The sequence below is a fragment of the Jaculus jaculus genome, chromosome 13, assembly GCF_020740685.1.
Source record: "Jaculus jaculus isolate mJacJac1 chromosome 13, mJacJac1.mat.Y.cur, whole genome shotgun sequence".
Lineage (NCBI taxonomy): Eukaryota > Metazoa > Chordata > Mammalia > Rodentia > Dipodidae > Jaculus > Jaculus jaculus.
Genome location: NC_059114.1, coordinates 10,664,077 through 10,684,326, shown reverse-complemented (window position 1 = coordinate 10,684,326; position 20,250 = coordinate 10,664,077). Strand labels below are relative to the sequence as shown.

The window sequence follows — 20,250 nt, the reverse complement described above, 5'->3', positions numbered from 1 at the left end:
AGGTAGGAGGATCGCTGTGAGTTCGAGTCCGCCCTGAAACTACATAGTGAATTCCAGGTTAGCCTGAGCTAGAGTGAGGCCCTCCCTCAACGCCCCCCCCAAAAAAAAAAACTTTCAATAGACAATCAGTTTAGAGACAGTCCCATTCCCCAAACATACCTCAACCCCCCCACCCTGAATTCAGCCTTCAGTAGAGTTTTACACTTTGGAGGGGGGCTCCCATCCATGCCAACGGATGCTTTCTTACTACTCTCAACTTTTCTACCTTTACTGTATTTCTGAATAATGTTTAATAAAGCCTATTGCATACATCCTTCCACCAGCCTATGATTATCTCGTGGAGCCCGCTTGCTTGCTTGCCCTCTGGGCAAGGACTGGCTCTGGCACAGCTCACAGGGTAGAGCTGCTGTGCGCTCTCCTGTTTCCCGTTTCACTGGTGTCATTCCCCAGCCTATGACTGCGGATGAGTCACTTTCCCTTTTCCAGCACCAGTTTCCTTATCTGGAAAGCAGAGATGACAACGAAAATACGAACAACCTCACAGTGCCAGACGGTACCTAGGACCAGGCGCTCGGTAGACAGTGGCCAGCCGACCGCTCCCTCCTCCACGCTCCTCCCAGGACACCTCCCCTTCTCCGCTCCTCGCCCCTGCGCTACGCAGCACCAGACCCCCAGACACTGCAGCCACGTGAGGACAATCAAGGCTTTAATCATCTTAGAGGTCTGCATGACGCCTCCTCCTGAGACCTGGCCAGCTGTCAGCTCTGAGGCCGCCATCCTGATAGCAGAATGGAGAGCTGGAGTCAGGGCCACAGTCCCTGAACACTGGAAGCCTCATTGCAGAACCCCAATCTCAGTGGTACTCACAACACCCAGAGTCAGGGGACCCCTCCTCCTTTCTGCAGAGGAAGTGGAGTGCAACTTGTCCTTTGGATCTGCCTGTAGCAGCAGGCAGAGGGGCCGGCCGACTTCTCCAGGGCAGTGCTTGGCTTCCTGTCCCAGGGTGGACTGTGGCTTAGGAGCTTCACAAAGGAAGTAGCTGAGGCAGGCGGTCTGAGCGGAGGAGGCAGTGGGGTTAGGCAAGATGGCTGGCTGTCCCAGGGACATCAGGGAGTGTTGGAAGCGGCTGGGGGCGAGGGAGCCCAGGGCTACCAGCTAACCAGCCGCAGCTCGATGGTTTCTCCATCTTGAGGTCTGTAGTCAGCAATGCCTGTGGAAACACATGGAGCGAAGGAGGCAATGAGGCAGCATCCCACTCCCAGCTTCCCTGACCCCAAACTCTGGAGCCAGGGTTTGTGAGCCCCGCTCGAGATTTAGTGGTGGGAGGCTGGGAGCTGTCTGGCTAGAGGTTCTGAATGAGCTTGAAAGGGATCCCTGAAGCAATTCATTCTTCAGGGAGTGAGCCCCCCCCCCTCCAGATAGTAAGGACTACAGGACTGCAAGCTGGGAAACAAACATGGGGCAAAAGAAATCAGGGAGGGCTGGAGAGATGGCTTAGCGGTTAAAGCACTTGCCTACAACACCAAAAGACTCTGGTTCGAGTCCCCAGAATCCACGTAAGCCAGATGCACATGGTGGCGCATGCGTCTGGAGTTTGTTTGCAGCAGCTGAGGGCCCTGGCACAACCATTCTCTCTCTCTCTCTCTGTCCCTTTGTGCCTCTTTCTCTCTTCCCCCCTCACAAATATAAATAAATAAAAACAGAAACAGAAATCAGAATCCCTGATGGCATCTGATGGGCAGAGTTACCATTTTCTTAAGATCTTGGAGTCCTTAGGAGGAAGGACGTGCTCAGTGTGGTCCAGGGGAGAACCAGGACCACAAGTGAAGTGTCCTGGGCAGCGGCCATTGCTCTGGAGAATTGTCTCCAGCGCGATGCAGGGCTTCAAGTCCTAGCTTGGTCACTCACGTGCATGGGGATGCCAATGAGTGACTGCTGAACAGCATTTATTAGCGTCTCTGAGCACCACTGCTCCCACTGGAGCAAAAATGGGATGACAAAAGCGGCCACGTGGCTGGGGAGCAGCTCAGTTGCAGAGCTACTGCCTAGCAGCAAAAGGCCCTGGGTTCATCCCCAGCCCTACCAAATAAACACATCAAAGATAGTACCAACAACTCAGGGTTCACTTAGCAGGTTCTTTTGAGAACCTGGAGGTCAGGGACATTTTTATTATTATATATTTATTATTATTATTTTGGTTTTTTGAGGTAGGGTCTCACTCTGGCCCGTGGCTGACCTGGAAATCACTACATAGTCTCAGGGTGGCCTTAAACTCATGGCAATCCTCCTACCTCTGCCTCTCGAGTGCTGGGATTAAAGGCAAGTGCCACCACACCTGGAGACATTTTTATTTATTTACTTATTTATGTGGGTTTTTTTTTGGGGGGGTGAGGTTGAGACAGGGACTCACTATGTAATCCAGGATGGCCTCAAACTCACCGTGATTCTCCTGCCTTAATCTCTGGAATGCTGAGATTATATGTGTGTATGACCAAGGGAGGTTTCTTTTCTTATTATTTTGGTTGGTTAGTTGGTTTTTCCAGGCAGGGTCTCACTCTAGCTCAGGCTATCTTCTACGTCATCTCAGAGTGGCCTCGAACTCATGGTGATCCTCTTCCTACCTTTGCCTCCTGAGTGCTGGGATTAAAGGCGTGCACCACCATGCCCAGTTTATTATTATTATTATTATTATTATTATTATTATTATTATTATTTGAGAGAGAGAAAGTGGTGGGGTAAGAGAGTGAAAGAATGGGTGTGCCATGACCTTCAGCCTGCTGTGAACGAACTCCAGACATGTGCGCCCCCTTGCGTGCATGTGCGCCATTACATACTTGTGTCTCTGCATCTGCTACGTGGGACCTGGAGGTTTGAGCTGGGTTTTTAGTCATCACAGGCAAACGCTTTAACCACTAAGCCAGCTCTCCTGCCTGAGAGGTTTCTTTTCAATGGGCATATGAATGTTTTTCTCATCACTGCCCATCTTCCCCTCCCCCCTGGTCAATGCATGTGCTGAAGACCAACCCAGTTGAGAGGCAGAGGTAGGAGGATCATCATAAATCAAGGCCACCCTGAGACTACGTAGTGAATTCCAGGTCAGTCTGAGCTAGAGTGAGACCCTACCTCAAAAAACCAAAAACAAAAAACAAAACAAAACATGTATGTATATGTATGTATGTATGTGTGTGTATGTGTATATATATATATATATACACACACACACACACAAAATACACACACACACACACACACACACACATGGAATGTAAGAGCCAAAGGAAGGTTAGGACTCCTTACAACGTGCTCCCCCCAGACACAAAATGGCCTGGATATCCATGACCTCACAGTGCCTGACACTACCTACACAAGACCATCATACTAGGAGGAAAAGATCATGACGTCAAAATAAAAGAGAGACAGGCTGGAGAGATGGCTTAGCCATTAAGCGCTTGCCTGTGAAGCCCAGGGACCCTGGTTCGAGTCTCGATTCCCCAGGACCCATGTTAGCCAGATGCACAAGGGGGCGCACGTATCTGGAGTTCGTTTGCAGGGGTTGGAGGCCCTGGCGTGCCCATTCTCTCTCTCTGCCTTCTTCTCTCTGTCTGTTGCTCTCAAATAAATAAATAAAGATAAACAACAACAACTATATGTATATCTAGGGATTCAGTTAAATAAATTAGAGGCAATGTTGAATGTTAGTCATTTTCCTTTCTTTTTTTTGATATTTTTTATTTTTATTTTATTTATTTATTTGAGTGAGTGAAAGAAAGAGACAAGACAGTCAGACAGGCAGAGAGAGAATGGGCGCGTCAGGGCCTCCAGCCACTGCAAACGAACTCCAGACGCGTGTGCCCCCTTGTGCATCTGGCTAACGTGGGACCTGGGGAGTTGAACCTGGGTCATTTGGCTTTGCAGGCAAGCGCCTTAACCGCTAAGCCATATCTCCAGTCCTGATGGTCACTTTATGAAGCTCTGGCCCAGTAAGGTCATGGCGAAGCTTGGTGAGTTGATGAAGCCCACTGCTGGGCGAGGATGGGGTGGGAGGCACACCAGGGTGCCAGGCTACCAGACTCACCTTGCAACAGGGGAGTGTCGGGGGCCCGCAGGAGCTGCCAGAATTCTCGGTCCTCAACTGTTTTGCCCATCACGGAAGTCAGGTAGGGGCCAGACAAAGAGGCCTGTGTTTCATACCTAGAAAAGGAAAAAGTGAAAGGGAATAGATGGGGCTGGACAGATGGCCCAGAGATTAAGGCACTTGCCTGCAAAGCCTAACAACCAAGGTTCCATTCCCCAGTACCCATGTAAAGCTGGATACACAAAGTGGCACATGCATCTGGAGTTTGTTTGCAGTGGCTAGAGGCCCTGGCATGCTCATTCTCTCCTTCTCTCTATCTGTGCAAATAAATAATATAAAAATATTTTTTAAAAAAGAGAGAGGGTGCCAGGCATGGTGCATGCTTTTAATCCCAGCACTTGAGAGGCAGAGGTAGGAGGATCATGGTGAGTTCAAAGCCACCCTGAGACTACATAGTTAATTCCAGGTCAGCCTGGGCCAGAGTGAAACCTGACCTTGAAAAACCAAAAGAGAGAGAAAGAGATGGCAGGCTGGAAAGGTGGTTTAGCATGTAAGGTGTTTGCCTGCAAAGCCTAAGAACTCATGTTCAAATCTTCAGGTCCCACATAGCCAGATGCACAGTGTTGCAAGGGCACAATGTCACTGTGATGGTTAACTTTGTGTCAACTTGATCTGTTTAGGAATCCACAGATATCCCTCATAAGTGGGTCTCTGAAGTTGCTTCCAGAAAGGATTAACTAAAGGAGGAAGTCCCTCTTCCAGGGTGAGGCCTTCCCCCAGAATGAGTGGCCCCTCTTGGAGGGAGGGGACTTTATGTAAGGAAGCTCTGGGAAGGAAAGTAACCCCCTCCCTCCTGGCTGCCGGTGCTGCTTGCTGCTTTCTAGTGTGGACCGAAGACCAGCGCGGACTGAAGAGCTGCATCTCTCCAGGAAGCCTCCAGGCCTCCAGTGCTAGATTGCGATGGCTGAGGCATCCAGCCTCGTGAACTGAGCAGCCACCGGGTTCCTTGACTCCCAGATCAGCTATTGCTGCACTGCAGTAAGCTAATCCAATGAATTCCCTTTTAATACAATTCACTCTATCAGTTCTGTTCCTCTAGAAAAGCCTGACTAATACAGTCACAGTGCGCCACAAGGGGGCGCACACATCTGGAGTTCATTTGCAGAGGCTGAAGGCCCTAGAGTGCCCATTCTCTCTCTCAAAAAAACCGAAAAAGAGGGCTGGAGAGATGGCTTAGCGGTTAAGACACTTGCCTGCAAAGCCAAAGGACCCAGGTCTGATTCCGCAGTACCCACATAAAGCCAGATACACAAGGTGGCCCATGCATCTGGAGTTCATTTGCAGTGGCTAGAGGCCCTGGCACACCCTTTCTCTATATGCGTCTCTCTTTCTCTCTCATAAATAAATAATAAAAAATAAATAAAAAAGAGAGTTAACAGGGCTGGAGAGATGGCTTAGCAGTTAAGGCGCATGCCTGTGAAGCTGAAGGACTCAGGCACCAGGTCTCACAGTTCCACAGTTTCCAGGCTCAGTGTCTCTCTTCTTCTTGGGGCACCCATTTTCTCTCTCTCTGCCTCTTTCTCTCAAATAAATAAATAAATGAAATGTATTTTAAAAATATATATATATACACATACATATACATTGGTTTTTTTTTTTTTTTTTTTTCTGAGGTAGGGTCTCACTCTAGCTCAGGCTGACCTGGAATTCACTATGTATTCTCAGGGTGGCCTCGAACTCTCGGCGATCCTCCTACCTCTGCCTCCCGAGTGCTGGGATTAAAGGCATGCGCCACCACGCCCGGCTTACATTGGTTTTTTTGAGGTAGGTTTTCACTCTAGCCCAGGCTGACCTGGAATTTACTATGTTGTCTCAGGGTGGCCTTGAACTCACAGCGATCCACCTAACTCTACATCCCAAGTGCTGGGATTAAAGGCATGTACCACCACTCCAGGATCTTAAAAATATATTTTTTTTTAATTTTAATTTATTTATTTGAGAAAGAGATAAAGAGAGAGAGAGTTGGTGCACCAGGGCCTCCAGCCACTGCAAATGAACTCCAGACACATGTACCACCTTGTTCGTCTGGCTGTACGTGGGTACTGGGGAATCGATCCTGGGTCCTTGGGCTTTGCAGGCAAGTGCCTTAACCGCTCAGCCCATCTCTCCAGCCAGCTTTCTTAGTGGCCATGGTAGTGCATGGCTCCCTATTTTTATGAGAGCACGGGCCAGAAGGAGTGCAGAAAGGCGCCATGACTCTACTCATCAGTCCCCCGTCTCTGCAGTGACAGGGTGTGTATAGTGAGGGCTGGGAGGGAAAGCAGGGAGTCTTACGTGAACCCTCCCAGGTGGTGGGCCATCTTCAGCACGTCTTCCAAGGAGGACCCAGCAAGAACAAAGAGGGTTTGTTCATAAGGTGGCAAGACACTGGCGACCTTCAGTGTGACTCTAATGATCTCTGGGATGTGGACCGGGGCAGGGTCCTCAACAACAGGGGCCACCAACATGACTGTGACAGAGAGAAATGAGGGGTGACAGGTATGAGGACTGGGAGTCCAGATGAGAGTCTTCCTTTGTTCCCAGTGACCTGTGGCCCACGTGAACCTGGTCCTTCCTTCTCCATGGTCGCAGCTTAGGCAATGCCTTGACCACACTCTCAGCAGAAGCCTGGATGCCTCTCTGTTGTTCCTCAGTTTCCATGCCCCCCCCCCACTCATAGTACAAGATTAGGCCTCTTACTGGTGTCTCTCTTTCTTCCACCTCCCCACATACACCACAGCCCAGAAGGATCTTTCTAGAACATGTATTAGCTCATGTCACTTCTCTGTTACCTCCTTTCCATTCACCTTTGGTCACTCCTGCTCATTCCCCTAGACCCACTCATTAACAAGACCATGTCCACCAACTCCCCAAACTTCTTTTCTTATGCAAGAGCAAAAGAGAGAATGGCTGCAACAACAGCCACGCAAGCGAATTCCAGATGCATGTGCCACCTTGTGTATCTGGCTGGCATGGGATCTGGGGAGTCGAATATGGGTCCTTAGGCTTCACAGGCAAGTGCCATAGCTGCTAAGACATCTCTCCGTCCCCAATTTTTTTTTTTTTCAAGGTGGGGTCTGGCTCTAGTCCAGGCTGACCTGGGATAATTCACTCTGTAGTCTCAGGCTGGCCTCAAACTCACAGAGATCCTCCTACCTCTGCCTCTCAAATGCTGGGATTAAAGGTATGCGCCACCATGCCAGGCTCACCCACGCATTTCTGGTTGTTTTTTTTTTTTGTTTTTTTTTTTTAGGCAAGCCCAACAAACTGGCCTTTTTTATGCATGAGAAAGAGAGGGAGAAAGAGATAATTGGCACACAAGGGCCTCAGCCACTGAAATTGAAATCTAGGTGCATGCACCCCCTGTGCACATGTGTGGCCTTGTACACGCGTTGCTGTGCATCTGGCTTATGTGGGACCTGGAGAGTCAACATGGGTCCTCAGGCTTCGCAGGCAAGCGTCTGAACTGTTAAGTCATCTCTCCAGCCCCCAAGCACACATTTCTGCACTGAGCATCACACAAGGGGCAAATGCAGACCACCCATTTGGTATCTTTGTCCCCACACTGTGAGGATCCGTTTAGCTTCCATGTCCATGCACGCCCACAAACTCATATGGCTTCAGGAAGTCAGGTCCAACCAATCTCCTATCCCTGAAACTCACAGACTTCAACAAGTCCTCCGCAAATCGCTTAAAGCTCAGCTACCTCGGGGTGCTTGGCAGTCTGGGGAGATGAGATCCATGTAGGTCTTGTGGTTCAAGACTGGCAGCAGCTGGGAAATCGTGAGTGCATTCTGGAAAGCTCCACCCTGCAGGCTGGCCACCAGAGCTGCCTTCGCCTTGCTGCATGCTGTACCCAGCTCTACCCCAGGCATTGGGGAGGTCATCAGCAACTGTGACAGCATGGGAAAAGAGAGGAAGGAGGGTCAGCCACTGGTCAAGCCTCAGACCATTCACCTCCAGGGACCTCCAAGGTTTCCATGGCTCCAGGCTCTCTGTCCTACCTGCAGTGCCAGTGGGGTGCTGTAGACGTTTCCAAAGTAGCCCTCAGGAGTCTGAGCCCTCAGGATCTTCTCTCGCGCTGTTCCGATGGCTGTGGTGATCCGTGGTCTCAGATCAGGGTTGAAATTGAAATGCTCCAGACAGGAGAGGGCCAAGCCAGTCATGGCCACTGTGTCTGGGTGGGGAAGGGGAACCAGGATGAATGGGACCATGCCAGGTGAGGATTTGGGAGTCAACCTGGTAGGGTCAGCGAAGGCCACCAATCCCTAGCGTGGACACTGAGCAGCCTATGCCCCAGCAAACCTCTTGGTTTGGTCCTGGACAAGCTGACTTGGTTAGCCATGCTACACCTGGGGGGCGGGGGCTCCCTCAGGTCAACTGGGGACATTAGATAAGACACCCAAGAGGACTGGATCCTATACCATCTATTCCTAAGCCAGGGTGCACAAACCCCAGGGAATGTTTGCTTGCTCTGTGTGTGTGTGTGCGTGTGTGTGTGTGTGTGTGTGTGTGTGTGTGTATAGACCCAAGGTCAATGTCAGATGTCTTCCTCAGTAACATTCATCGTTTTTTTTTTGTTTTTTTTTTTTTGAGGTAGGGTCTCACTTTAGCCCAAGCTAGCCTAGAACTCACTATGTAGACGCAGGCTGGCCTTGAACTCATGGCAATCCTCTTATCTCTGCCTCCTGTGTAATGGGATTAAAGGCATGTGCCACCACGCTGGCTCTCCACCTTATTTTTTTTTATATATTGTATTTATTTATTTATTTGAGAGAGAGAGAGGAGCATATATATAGGGAGAATGGACATGCCAGGGCCTCTAGCCACTGCAAATGAACTCCAGATGCATGCGCCCCCTTGTGCATGTGGTTCACGTGGGTCCTGGAGAGTTGAACTGGGATCCTTTGGCTTTGCAGGCAGACGCCTCAACCGCTAACCCATCTCTCCAACCTACAGCTTATTGTTTTAAATATTTATTTATTAATTTGTTTGCACACAGAGAGAGACAAAGAGGAGAGAGAGAGAATGGTGTGCCAGGGCCTCTAGACACTGCAAACTCCAGATGCTTATACCACCTTGTGCACCCAGCTTTACATGGGTACTAGGGAATCAAACTCAGATCCTTAGGTTTGCAGGCGAGTGCCTTAGCCACTGAGCCATCTCTCCAGCCTTCTCCACTTTTTATTTTTTTGTTTGTTTTTGTTTTTCGAGGTAGGGTCTCATTCTAGTCCAGGTTGACCTGGAATTCACTACGTAGTGTCAGGGTGGCCTAGAACTCATGGTGATCCTTCTACCTCTGCCTCCCGAGTGCTGGGATGAAAGGCGTGCACCACCACGCCCAGCTCTCCACTTTGTTTTTATTTTTTTATTTTTTTAATTATTTATTTGAGAGCAACAGAGAGAGAAAGAGGCAGTGAAAGAGAAAGACAGAATGGATATGCCAGGGCCTCCAGCCACTGCAAACGAACTCCAGATACGTGCGCCCCCTTGTGCATCTGGCTAATGTGGGTCCTGGGGAATTGAGCCTCGAACGGGGGTCCTTAGGCTTCACAGGCAAGCGCATAACCGCTAAGCCATCTCTCCAGCCCTGCACTTTGTTTTCTGAGACAGACTCTCTTGCTGAATCTAGAGCCCACTGACTTAGCTAGCATAGCTAGCCAGTGAGCCCCTGAGACTCCCTGTCTCTGTCTCCCCAGCACTGGGACTACAGCACACACCACCGTGTCTGGCCTTTACATAGGCGCTGGGGATCTGAACTCAGGCAAGCACCTTACGCACTGAGCCATTTCCCTACCACGCCTGGTTTCCCACAAGCCTCTAGGCCATAGTGAGCTCCATGCGGCCGGAGTCCTGCTGCCTCTTCTCTGGGAACCTGTCTATCCACCTCCCTCCTTCTCCATCCTGCCCACCCTAAGAGAGGCACACCCTTGCCCACTCACAGAACACCAGGTCTAGTAGAGACCTTTGATTCACAATGGCAAGAAATGGAAACAAAGGCAGCTGAGGTGCTTGCCTTCAGAGCATAAGGAACCATGTTCTACTCTCCGGATCCCACATTACCCAGACACACAAAGGTGAGGCAGGATCAAGGCCGCACATGCCCACTAGGTGGTGCAAGCATGTGGAGTTTGATTTCAGAGGCAGAGGCCCTGGAGCACCAATTTTCTCCCTCTCTCTGCCATTCTCTCTTCCTCTAAAATAAAAACTGAAAGAAAGAAATGGAAATGAGAAAAGTAGATCCAAATCCACATTCCAGGCTCCCTGGCTTGTGTCATACTGAGATCTCAGCTAGGCACCTGGAACTTTCTCCATGCCTGGCACGTGCTAACCCCTCTGTTTGTTAGGCACCATTTTGTTTGTTGTTTGAGGAAGAGTCTCACTCTAGCCCAGGCTGACCTGAAACTTACTCTGTAATCCCAGGCTGCCCTCAAACTCACAGTGATTCTCTTACCTCAGCCTCCCAAGTATTGGGATTAAAGGCGTGTGCCACCATGCCTGGCAAAGCACCCTTTATTGAGATACTGCCAGAAGGTCGTTTTATAAGAAAGGCCACTGACTTAGGGTGGAGCAGGGGAATGTCCCACAGTGAGTGTGTGATGGAACTGGGGTGAGGAACCCAGTCCAGCTTCAAAGCTGGCTTGCTGCCTCTACCCTAGAAGAGAGTCCCCATCATTTCATTCCTAAGGGATTTGATAAGGAGACACCCCCAAGGAAAGGTGAGTATGAGGGCCTTTAGTGGGGGGGTTGGGTGTAGGTCGGTGCCAACCTGGCCATGGCAAGGTTTGGCCCACTTACCCACTGAGAGGTGGCCCTGGTGGAGATGGTGGTCATGTTCCACAGCATACAGAAGCTTGCCCACCACGCTGTCATGGACTCGTTTCTGGTGAACACACAGGGCCAGGATGCTGAGGCCATACTGGTAATAACTGGTCCGGGGACGGCCCTTGTGATTGTGCCCTGGAGGGAGAAAGGAAAGGTATGGGGGGGGGGGCATGTCGTACCTGAGGGCTTGTTTCTCTGCCCCTCCTAACAAGTAGCCCCATCGCTCACAGGACCTCATGGCCTTCAGGTCTCAACCTGTTCCTTTGCGATCATGGCACCCTTCAATCCTTCAGTGCCTGGCCAAAGCCCCAGTGCCAGGTTCTGTGTTCAGAGGTGGCAATAGAGGGTGTTAGCTTAGCACTGTGCAGATATTTTTAACCCAACACATGCTCGCAGAGAAAACGTGATTGTGACAGATGTGTGGACCAAGGTCCCTGCAGCCACATATTAAAGGTCTTCAAGCAGCCGGGAAGTCAGCACAGGATTCCTCATAGAAGGAATGCTGGTGAGTGGGTGTGGGGGGGGAAGATGGAGCGCAGTGAGCTGGGAGGGGAGGGGACATTTATGTGAGCTTGTGAGCTAAAAGCTGGTGTGTGGGCTCTGGTCTGGCAATGAGAAATTCCTTTAATCCCAGCACTTGGGTGGGCGGGGAGAGCAGAGGTAAAAGGATCGCTGTGAGTTCGAGGCCACCCTGAGAATACAGAGTGAATTCCAGGTCAGCCTGGGCTAGAGCGAGACCCTACCTAGAAAAACCGAATACTGCTAATAAATAATAATTTAAAAATGAATGAAAGAAATCCCTGGAAAGGAGAAAAGGGCAGAAAGGCTGGCCTTGAAGGCTATGAACTGAGTGGTCAGGGCTTAAACAGCATAGTAAGAAGAGGTTTATGCTGAAAAGCCTTGGTCCAAGGCAGGATGCCCGAAAGCTGGCAGAGAAAGGCTGAGGAGCATGTGGAGAGGAAGCCACACAGGTGCCCCAGATATGGGTAATCAGGCCAGTTTTGGTGGCTGGGCATCAGCGTTTGCCAACACAGTGTGCACGGGGTACACACGAGGCTAGATCGTGCATGGCTACTGGGTCATGCCCAGGCCTCTGTGTGGTATGTGGGTAGGGGATGGGCAGTAGAAGAACAGAGACCTGGAGAAAAAAACGTCAAAGTTCTGATTCTCATCAAAAATCTCAGGTGATGAAGAAGATGGTGAGTTTGAGGGCAGCCTAGCCTACGCAGTGAGATCTTGTCTCAGAAAGCGCCCCCTCAAAAAAAAAAAAAAAAAAGCTGGGCATGGTGGCACACGCCTTTAATCCCAGCACTCAGGAGGCAGAGGTAGGAGGATTGCTGTGAGTTTGAGGCCACCCTGAGACTCCATAGTGAATTCCAGGTCAGCCTGGGCTACAGTGAGACCCTACCTCAAAAAAACCGAAATAATAATAATATAAAATAAATAAATAAATAAATCTCATTTTAAAAAGCCCACCAGCAACAATAAAAGGAACACCTGATGAGGCCTCCCAGCTGGTCCCCGTCCCCTGAAGTTAGTGTCCCCTCACCAATGGCACTTTTCTCATTCTCCAGGAACAACTTGAGCTGGGACACCAGCCTGTCTCCCTTGTGGCCACCAACAAACTCGCAGTTGGCCCTCAGAGCCAGCAGGTATAAGGCCAGCTGGCCCATGGAAGGCTTGGTCGGGCAGTCAGTCTTGTCATCACCGGAGGCGGACCTAGGACAAAGTCAGAGAGTAACATGTACCTCGATGGGAAAATGCTGCCTTGGCAAACCTGGCTTGGGGGCATATCCACTTTTGGCACAAAGAAAAGAACAGCTGGAAAGTTCAGCTAGGATTCCTGAGTTAATAATCAGCTCTGCTGTAGTGAGATGTATAACGTAGATATTTTAGAAGAAGAAACAGCAAAGTCAGGAATAAGCTGTACTTGGCCCACACTTGAGCCATCCGCTGCCACTCTCCATCTTCTCCTTCCCCTGTACCCGTTTCTTGGGAGGGCGCCTCCAAGCAAGAAAGGTGCCTCAAGACCATTTGGGATTCTTCAACCTCTCATTCAAGCTCAAGCAAAACCTTAATGCTCCTCAGAGAGGGAGTATAGAAACATGCTGCTGCTTCTCTGGACCCACCTCCCATAGCCTTTGACTGTGTTGATAAAGGTGGTTTTGTGAGAAAAAAAAAAGAGAGAGAAGAAGAAATATGCTGCTCCCAGACTCAGTACAAAAGTGTGGTCACGGATTAGTGATGTCTGCTTTAGGCACAGAGGAGATTACAGAAAGAGGTGTTGTTCCTGGACTCAGTATGAAAGGGTGGTCATGGAGCTGGGCGTGGTGGCACACACCTTTAATCCCAGCACTCGGGAGGCAGAGGTAGGAGGATCGCCATGAGTTCGAGGCTACCCTGAGACTACATAGTGAATTCCAGGTCAGCCTGGGCCAGAGTAAGACCCTACCTCAAAAAAACCAAAACAAAACAAAACAAAAAAGTGTGGTCATGGATTAGTGATGTCTGCTTTAAACACAGAGGCGATTACAGCAATCAAAGGCCCAAACCAGAACCCCAATCTTCTATCACTTGGGATATGAAAGACATGTAGAGAAAGAGATGGCGGCAGTACCCCAGGAGACACTGCTGATAATTGAGCTTGAGGCGGTGCAGGTAGAAGGCCTCCTTGGTCCCAGCCTGCATGCTGGAAAGGCGCAGGCCTACAAAGATGCTGGGGTTCAGGTCCTCCTGGGAAACGCGGTCCATCCATGGCAGAAGATGCTGGCCCAGCTTCTCTACCAGTTGGCTGTCCATCCGTGGTATGACTTGGGAGAGAAAATGGCACAAGAGAAGCCTCAGCACCAGACCACTAACAGGCAACTGCCCTGACCTCCTTACCGGCGCCTTTCCCGAGGAACTAATGTCCCTACGCCCATCCCCACCCAGCCCATACCTCCTTTGCATGGAGAAATACTTCCCTCCTGAAAGGCAGTGGGTGAAGAGGAAAGCAAGTATACTATAAGAGCAGTTAGAGAGGCGGGTGTGGTGGCGCACACCTTTAATCCCAGCCCTTGGGAAGCTGAGGTAGGAGGATCGCTGTGAGTTGGGGCCAACCTGAGACTACATAGTGAAACCCAGGTCACCCTGGGCTACAGTGAGACCCTACATCAAAAGAAAAGAAAGAAAGAAAGGAAAAGAAAAGCTGGGCGTGGTGGCGCACACCTTTAATCCCAGCACTTGGGAGACAGAAGTAGGAGGATCGCAATGAGTTCAAGACCAGCCTGAGACTACCGAGTAAATTCCAGGACAGCAACCTAGGCTAGAGGGAGACCCTACCTTAAAAAAAAAAAAAAAAAAATAGGAGCAGTTACAGTGGGACAGAGAGGTGGGAGGTGGAAGGTAGTGGGCTGAGATCAAAGGATACGGTTGCCAGTCAACCCCCTCACCCATCAAGGGTAACAGTAAAGGGCTGGAGAGATGGCTTAGAGGTTCAGACACTTGCTTGCAAAGCCAAAGGACCCAGGTTCAATTCCCCAGGACCCACATAAGCCAGATGCACAAGGGGGCACACACATCTGGAGTGTTCGTTTGCAGTGGCTGGAGGCCATGGCGTGCCCATTCTTGCTTGCTCGCTCTCTCCCTATTTCTCTCTCTCAAATAAATAAACATATTAAAAAAAATAAGAGTCACAGTGAAGCTGGGCATAGTGGCACACACCCTTAATCCCAGCGCTCAGAGGATCGCCGTGAGTTCATGGTCACTCTAGGACTACATAGTGAATTTCAGGTCAGCTTGGGCTAGAGTGAAACCTTACCTCAAAAAACTAAAAAAAAAAAAAAAAAAGTGACAGTGAGACGATGCCAAACTCAGTTGTATGCCCCGGGCATTGTATCCTATTTCGCCTGGCCCTCACCCTAGCCCTGTGATATAGATACTGTCATCATCGCTTCGTACAAAAGAGGAAATAAGTTCAAAGTCCCTGTTCTCCATGAGGCTGCCCAGCCAAGGCTGGGTCACCCCGCAAGCCCCCTTGAATGCATGTTCTACCCATTGGCAGCCCTCACAGCGTGTGTTCCACATCGAATTTTCCTACGCTGCAGGCTGCCAGCTGGTTCCCTGGGGCTGCTTGGTGAAATTCCTCTATGCAGACTTCAAAAGGATACTTTTCTACCATCTCTGTTTAAGTGAAAATTTGGAGGGCCAGCTACCAGCAAGCTGTCACAGTTTGCAGCCATTTGTCTATGTGTGTGGGATTTACTTGAAACTATAGAACCATGATACTGATATGCCTTGGAAACAGAGACTTCTGAGATAGTTAATATTTCCCAGCTCCAGTTGATGGCTGCCTTCCTCCCTTGGGGAACAATTTGTACTTTCTGCCTCCATGTCCTGACTCCCAGTCACTTCCTGTGTAATTGCCTGCTGGTGGTCTATACCCTACTGCATCCCAGGGCACTAAAGATTAAAAAAAAAAAAAAAAAAAAGTCATAGGATGGGCTGGAGAGATGGCCAGTTAGGGCACTTGCCTACAAAGTCTAATGACGCAGGTTTGGTTCCCCAGTACCCACGTAAGCCAGACACACAAGGTGGAGTACGTGTCTGGAGTTTGTGACTAGAGGCCTTGGAGTGCCCATTCTCTTCTACCTTTCTATCTGCCTCCTTCTTTTTCTTTAAAATATTTTGTTAAAAAGTAAAAACTGGAGGCCAGGTGTGGTGGCACACGCCTTTAATCCCAGCACTCGGGAGGCAGAGGTAGGAGGATCGCCGTGAGTTCGAGGCCACCCTGAGACTACATAGTGAATTCCAGGTCAAGCTGGGCTAGAGTGAGACTTTACATCGAAAATTTTAAAAAATAATGACGCTGGGCTGGAGAGATGGCTTAGCGGTTATGGTGCTTGCCTGCAAAACCTAAGGATCCAGGTTCAATTCTCCAGGTCCCACATAAGCCAGATGCACAAAGTATCTGGAGTTCATCTGCAGTGGCTGGAGGCCCTGGTGTGCCCATTCTCTCTCTCTGTCTCTAACAAATAAACAAGTAAATCTTAAACAATAAAAACTGTCCTAGAGCCCTTTGCCCGCGTCCTGAGCTTCCAGTTCCCAGAATCAGGGTTCCTTGAACACAGACCCACCTCTCTGAGCTTAACAACACAGATGCCTGTCAGTGCGAGGGGACCACTTGCTGATAGAGTTCTGCATCATTCTTTGCTGGGTGGGGTCAAGCCAAAGCCTGTGGTCGGGTTTTCACTAACGTTTACTCCAACAGATGGAGCAAAGCTGAGTGTGCTGATAGAGGCCTGTAGTCCTGGTACTTGGGAACTGAAGAAGGAGTTCAGTTCAAGTTCAAGGCTTGGGCTGCATAGTGAGACCAGAGAGGAAGAGAGACTTTACAGGTGTCTATTTCTCTGGTGTCTCTAAATCTCTATATCTCTGCGTGTGTTTCTCTCTGGGGCCCTTTGACTCTGTCTCATTCTGACCATCTGCCCTGCAAGAAATTTTTTTCTCTTTCTTGCTTGTTTGCTTGCTTTCCTTCTTTTTTCTTTGAGACAGAGTCTCATGTAAGCCCAGGCTGGCCTCAAACTCATTAGGATGGCCTTGAATTTCTTTTTAAAATAATTTTATTTTTTTCCATTTATTATTAGAGAGAGAAGAGAGAGAATGGGCATACCAGGGCCTCTAGCTGCTGCAAATGAACTCCAGATGCATGCGCCACCATGTGCACCTGACTTACATGGGTTCTGGGGAATTGAACCTGGGTCCTTAAGTTTTGTAGGCAAGAACCTAAACTGCTAAGCCATCTCTCCAGCCCTGATCTTGAATTTCTGATCTTCCTGTCTATACCTACCAAGTGCTGGGATTACAGACATAAGCTACCTTACTTGCTAGGGCTTTGTGTTTTCTAGGCAAGCACTCCACCAACTCAGCTACATCCCCAGCTCCAGAACTCCTCTTGTCTCCTTTCCTGAAATTGGTGAGGAATCTTGCAGGCTCCGCCCTGGGCTGTGACCTCTAGCTGAGTCATCTGGGGTTAAAGTGATAAGGTGAAGAGAGGGTAATAAAGAGGCTGATCGCCAGTTCACTCTCCTTAGAAGGAAGAACTAGGGCAGATTCATCCAGGCTAATTAGAATGGCCTTGAGTAAGGGACCAGCACCCACCCCCCCATACCAGGGCCTCCTCTGCACAGTATTGCCCAGCCCTGACAGTTGAGGACTGGCTGACATTGGCACCCAGAAGCACAGGAGCCTGACAGTTTCATAGCATCCACAGCCCTATGCTGGCCAAGCAGATGCTGTGGGATCCTTGCACCACATGGAGGAAGAAGGAAGTGGAGCATTCTTAGCCCATTTTACAGATGAGAAGACTGAGAGCAATGAGGTGACTAAGCATGGCAGGCTGCACCGGAAACCCTGAGGTTCTCTGATGATGTCGGGCATATAGGCTGAAGTCCAAGGCTAAAGACTGGGCTGGCCAGGTGGGCAGGAGGGGAAGCTCTGGCTAGCTGAACCCACAGACTCATAGGGACTGTCTAGATAGACTGTCTAGATGAAACACGGGCCCAATGATGAGGGGTCTTATTGTTCTTGTAGGACACAGATCAAAGGCTCCTGAAGGCCAGGGAGACTATGGCCTGAAGACTCAAGAACTGAGTCTAGCCCTGGCATGGTGGTACACGCCTTTAATCCCAGCAGTTGGGAGGAGCAAAGGTAGGAGGATCGTTTTGAGGTAGGGTCTCCCTCTGGCCCAGGCTGACCTGGAACTCGTGATGATCCTCCTGCCTCTGCCTCCCGAGTGCTGGGATTAAAGGCGTGTGCCACCACACCTGGCTTCAATTTTTTTTTTAAATATTTTATTTATTTGCAAGCAGAAAGAGAGAGAGAAAGCAAGTAAAAGAATGGGCCTGCCAGAGCCTTTAGCCACTGCAAACGAACTCCAGGTGTATGCACCATTTTATGCATCTGGCTTTACATGGGCACTAAGGAATCAAACCCAGGTCATTATGTCTTGCAGGCAAGAGCCTTAACTAATGAACCATCTCTCCAGCCCTATTATTATTTTTTTTTTCCTATTTACAAGCTGAGAGATGGAAAGAGAACGAGATGAGAAAGAGAAAGAATGGGTGCATCAGGGCCTTTTGCCACTGCACTGCAAAAAATCTCCAGATGCATGAGCCATTTTATGCATTCGGCTTTTATGTGGGTACAGGGGAATTGAACCCAGATCATCAGGCTTTACAAGCAAGCACCTTTAACCTCTGAACCATCTCCCCAGCCCTAAGTTGGCTTCTTTTTTAAAAATTTTATATATTTATTTATTTATTTGAGAGCAACAGAGAGAAAGAGGCAGAGAGAGAAAGAGAGAGAATGGGCATACCAAGGCTTCCAGCCACTGCAAACGAACTCCAGACACATGCGCCCCCTTGTGCATCTGGCTAACGTGGGTCCTGGAGAATCGAGCCTCGAACCGGGGTCCTTAGGCTTCACAGGCGAGTGCTTAACCACTAAGCCATCTCTCCAGCCCAAGTTGGCTTCTTTTGCAGCTCTCAGCATAACCCGATGTTATTTTTCCAGCTTACATGGGTACTGGGGACTCAAACATGGTTCATTTGGCTTTGCAAGCAAGTGCCTTAACTGCTGAGCCATCTCTCCAGTTCCAGCATAACCCAATTTAGCATTGAATTTCTTTTGTCTGTCCTCTTCCTAGGACATAGCTCCTAGGAGGGAAGGGCTCAGATACATCTGCTCTTTGTTCTTCCCCCAAACCAAATACTGGGCCTGGCCCAGGCAGATCTCTATGTATGCACGTGGGATGGGTATAAATGAACAAAATACTTGGATGGATAGAGGAGATCTTGTCTGGCGGGAAGTCAGGTATGTAATTAAGCGCCAGCCAGCATGCCAAACACTGAGGTCCAGCTAAGCCCAAACTGCCCTGATACGTTTCCTCGTCCACCCCCGAGCCTCAGTTTCCCCCAGATATATAACAAGGTGCTTGTCCCTCCCTGATATCCGGGATGTAAGAGGTTCAACTGGGCAGCTGGCTACTCACCACAGATTTCAGCGAGAGTCCCCAGGGCCCCAAGCAGCAAGAGGAAAACCTCAAGACGCGCCATGTAGGAGCAGGTGGGCAAGCAGCAGGTGGGAGGCAGCAAGTATTCCCGGGGCTGGCCTGGCAGGGGCTCCTCTGACCACAAGTGTCCCTTGTTCGGATAGAGGCTGTTTCCTGTCACTGATTAATCCTTCCACGCCCCAGCAGCGTGTTGCTAAATCAGCAGAGAGAAAGGGGAAAGGTCTGTTATGGCTGCAGGAGGCCAAAGAACAGAGGGGGAAGGCAGGCAGAGCAGCCTTCCTCAAGGTTAGAGAACAAGGGGAGAGGAAAGACCTGGTGGGACCCCATGGGACAACTTGAAACCAACTTCCTCCTGTCCTCACTGCTTAAAGAGCCTGGGACCAGAGGAGAAAGCTAGTTTGCCCCACGTCTATCCAAACAGGACTATCTGGCACCCTTCTAGATCTTCCAGCAATGGATCTTCAGGACTACATGCCTACCTGGTGCACCTCACAGAAAGAGCCCCTCTAAGCGACCACCCTGGGTTCCAGACGAGGAGCACCTCCAGGAACTGCGGTGGTGGTCACATGAACAAGCGCTCAAGTCAGCTGTTCTGAGCAGCCAGCCCAGAGAGGCGGGGCAGCTGCTGGACCCCGACCAGACCGACAAGTTTCCTCACCCAGCCCAACGCAGCTGGGGCTTCTGGGACAGAGAAAAACAACACACGTTGAAGGATGAGACTGTGTCATTGTGAGCCACAAAACTACGGGGCTGCTTGCCAGGATGAGGGAAATGACTTAAAAATAGCCCCGCAGAAAAGGCAAGGAGGAAAGACTTTGGCCAAGTTTTTAAACTGTTCCTCTTGTAAGACATGAGAGGGTTGGCCCTTCGAATGGATTCTTTTGCAGCTCAGCCTGTGAGGAGGTTAGGATTGTGTAACAGCTCTGATCATCTCCAAATGAGATATTTCTTGTAATTAGTTTTTTGGCAAATGGCCAGGAGCCATTTCTTCAGAATGACCTATTAACTATTATCACAAGTCAAGCTCTCAACATAGATAAATACAGGCTGTACATCTGTTTATTTATTTATGGATTTGCAAGCAGAGAGAGTGAGAGAGAGAGAGCATAGGTATGCTAGGGTCTCTTGTCAATGTGAATAATTCCAGATGCATGCAACACTCTGCATCTGCCTTTACATGGGTCCTGGAGAATTGAACCCGGGCCATCGGGCTTTGCAAGCAAGTCCCTGCTACTACTTTTTAAAACTGAGATTTCTGTCT

At 49.7% G+C, this 20,250-nt stretch overlaps 1 protein-coding gene across 1 annotated transcript; it reads right to left on the bottom strand.

Moving 5' to 3' along the window:
• Positions 1–1,051: 1,051 nt before the first annotated feature.
• On the bottom strand, positions 1,052–19,617 carry Tcn2 (transcobalamin 2). The gene is made up of 10 exons (XM_004664071.2): positions 19,469–19,617; positions 18,969–19,182; positions 13,557–13,749; positions 12,489–12,658; positions 10,913–11,074; positions 8,119–8,291; positions 7,821–8,007; positions 6,410–6,584; positions 4,076–4,191; positions 1,052–1,210 (listed from the first exon to the last, which is right to left on the bottom strand). Exons 2-10 carry the CDS (start codon positions 19,030–19,032, stop codon positions 1,149–1,151), a joined length of 1,302 nt encoding a protein of 433 aa, XP_004664128.2. The 5' UTR covers positions 19,033–19,182; positions 19,469–19,617; the 3' UTR covers positions 1,052–1,148.
• Positions 19,618–20,250: the final 633 nt, after the last annotated feature.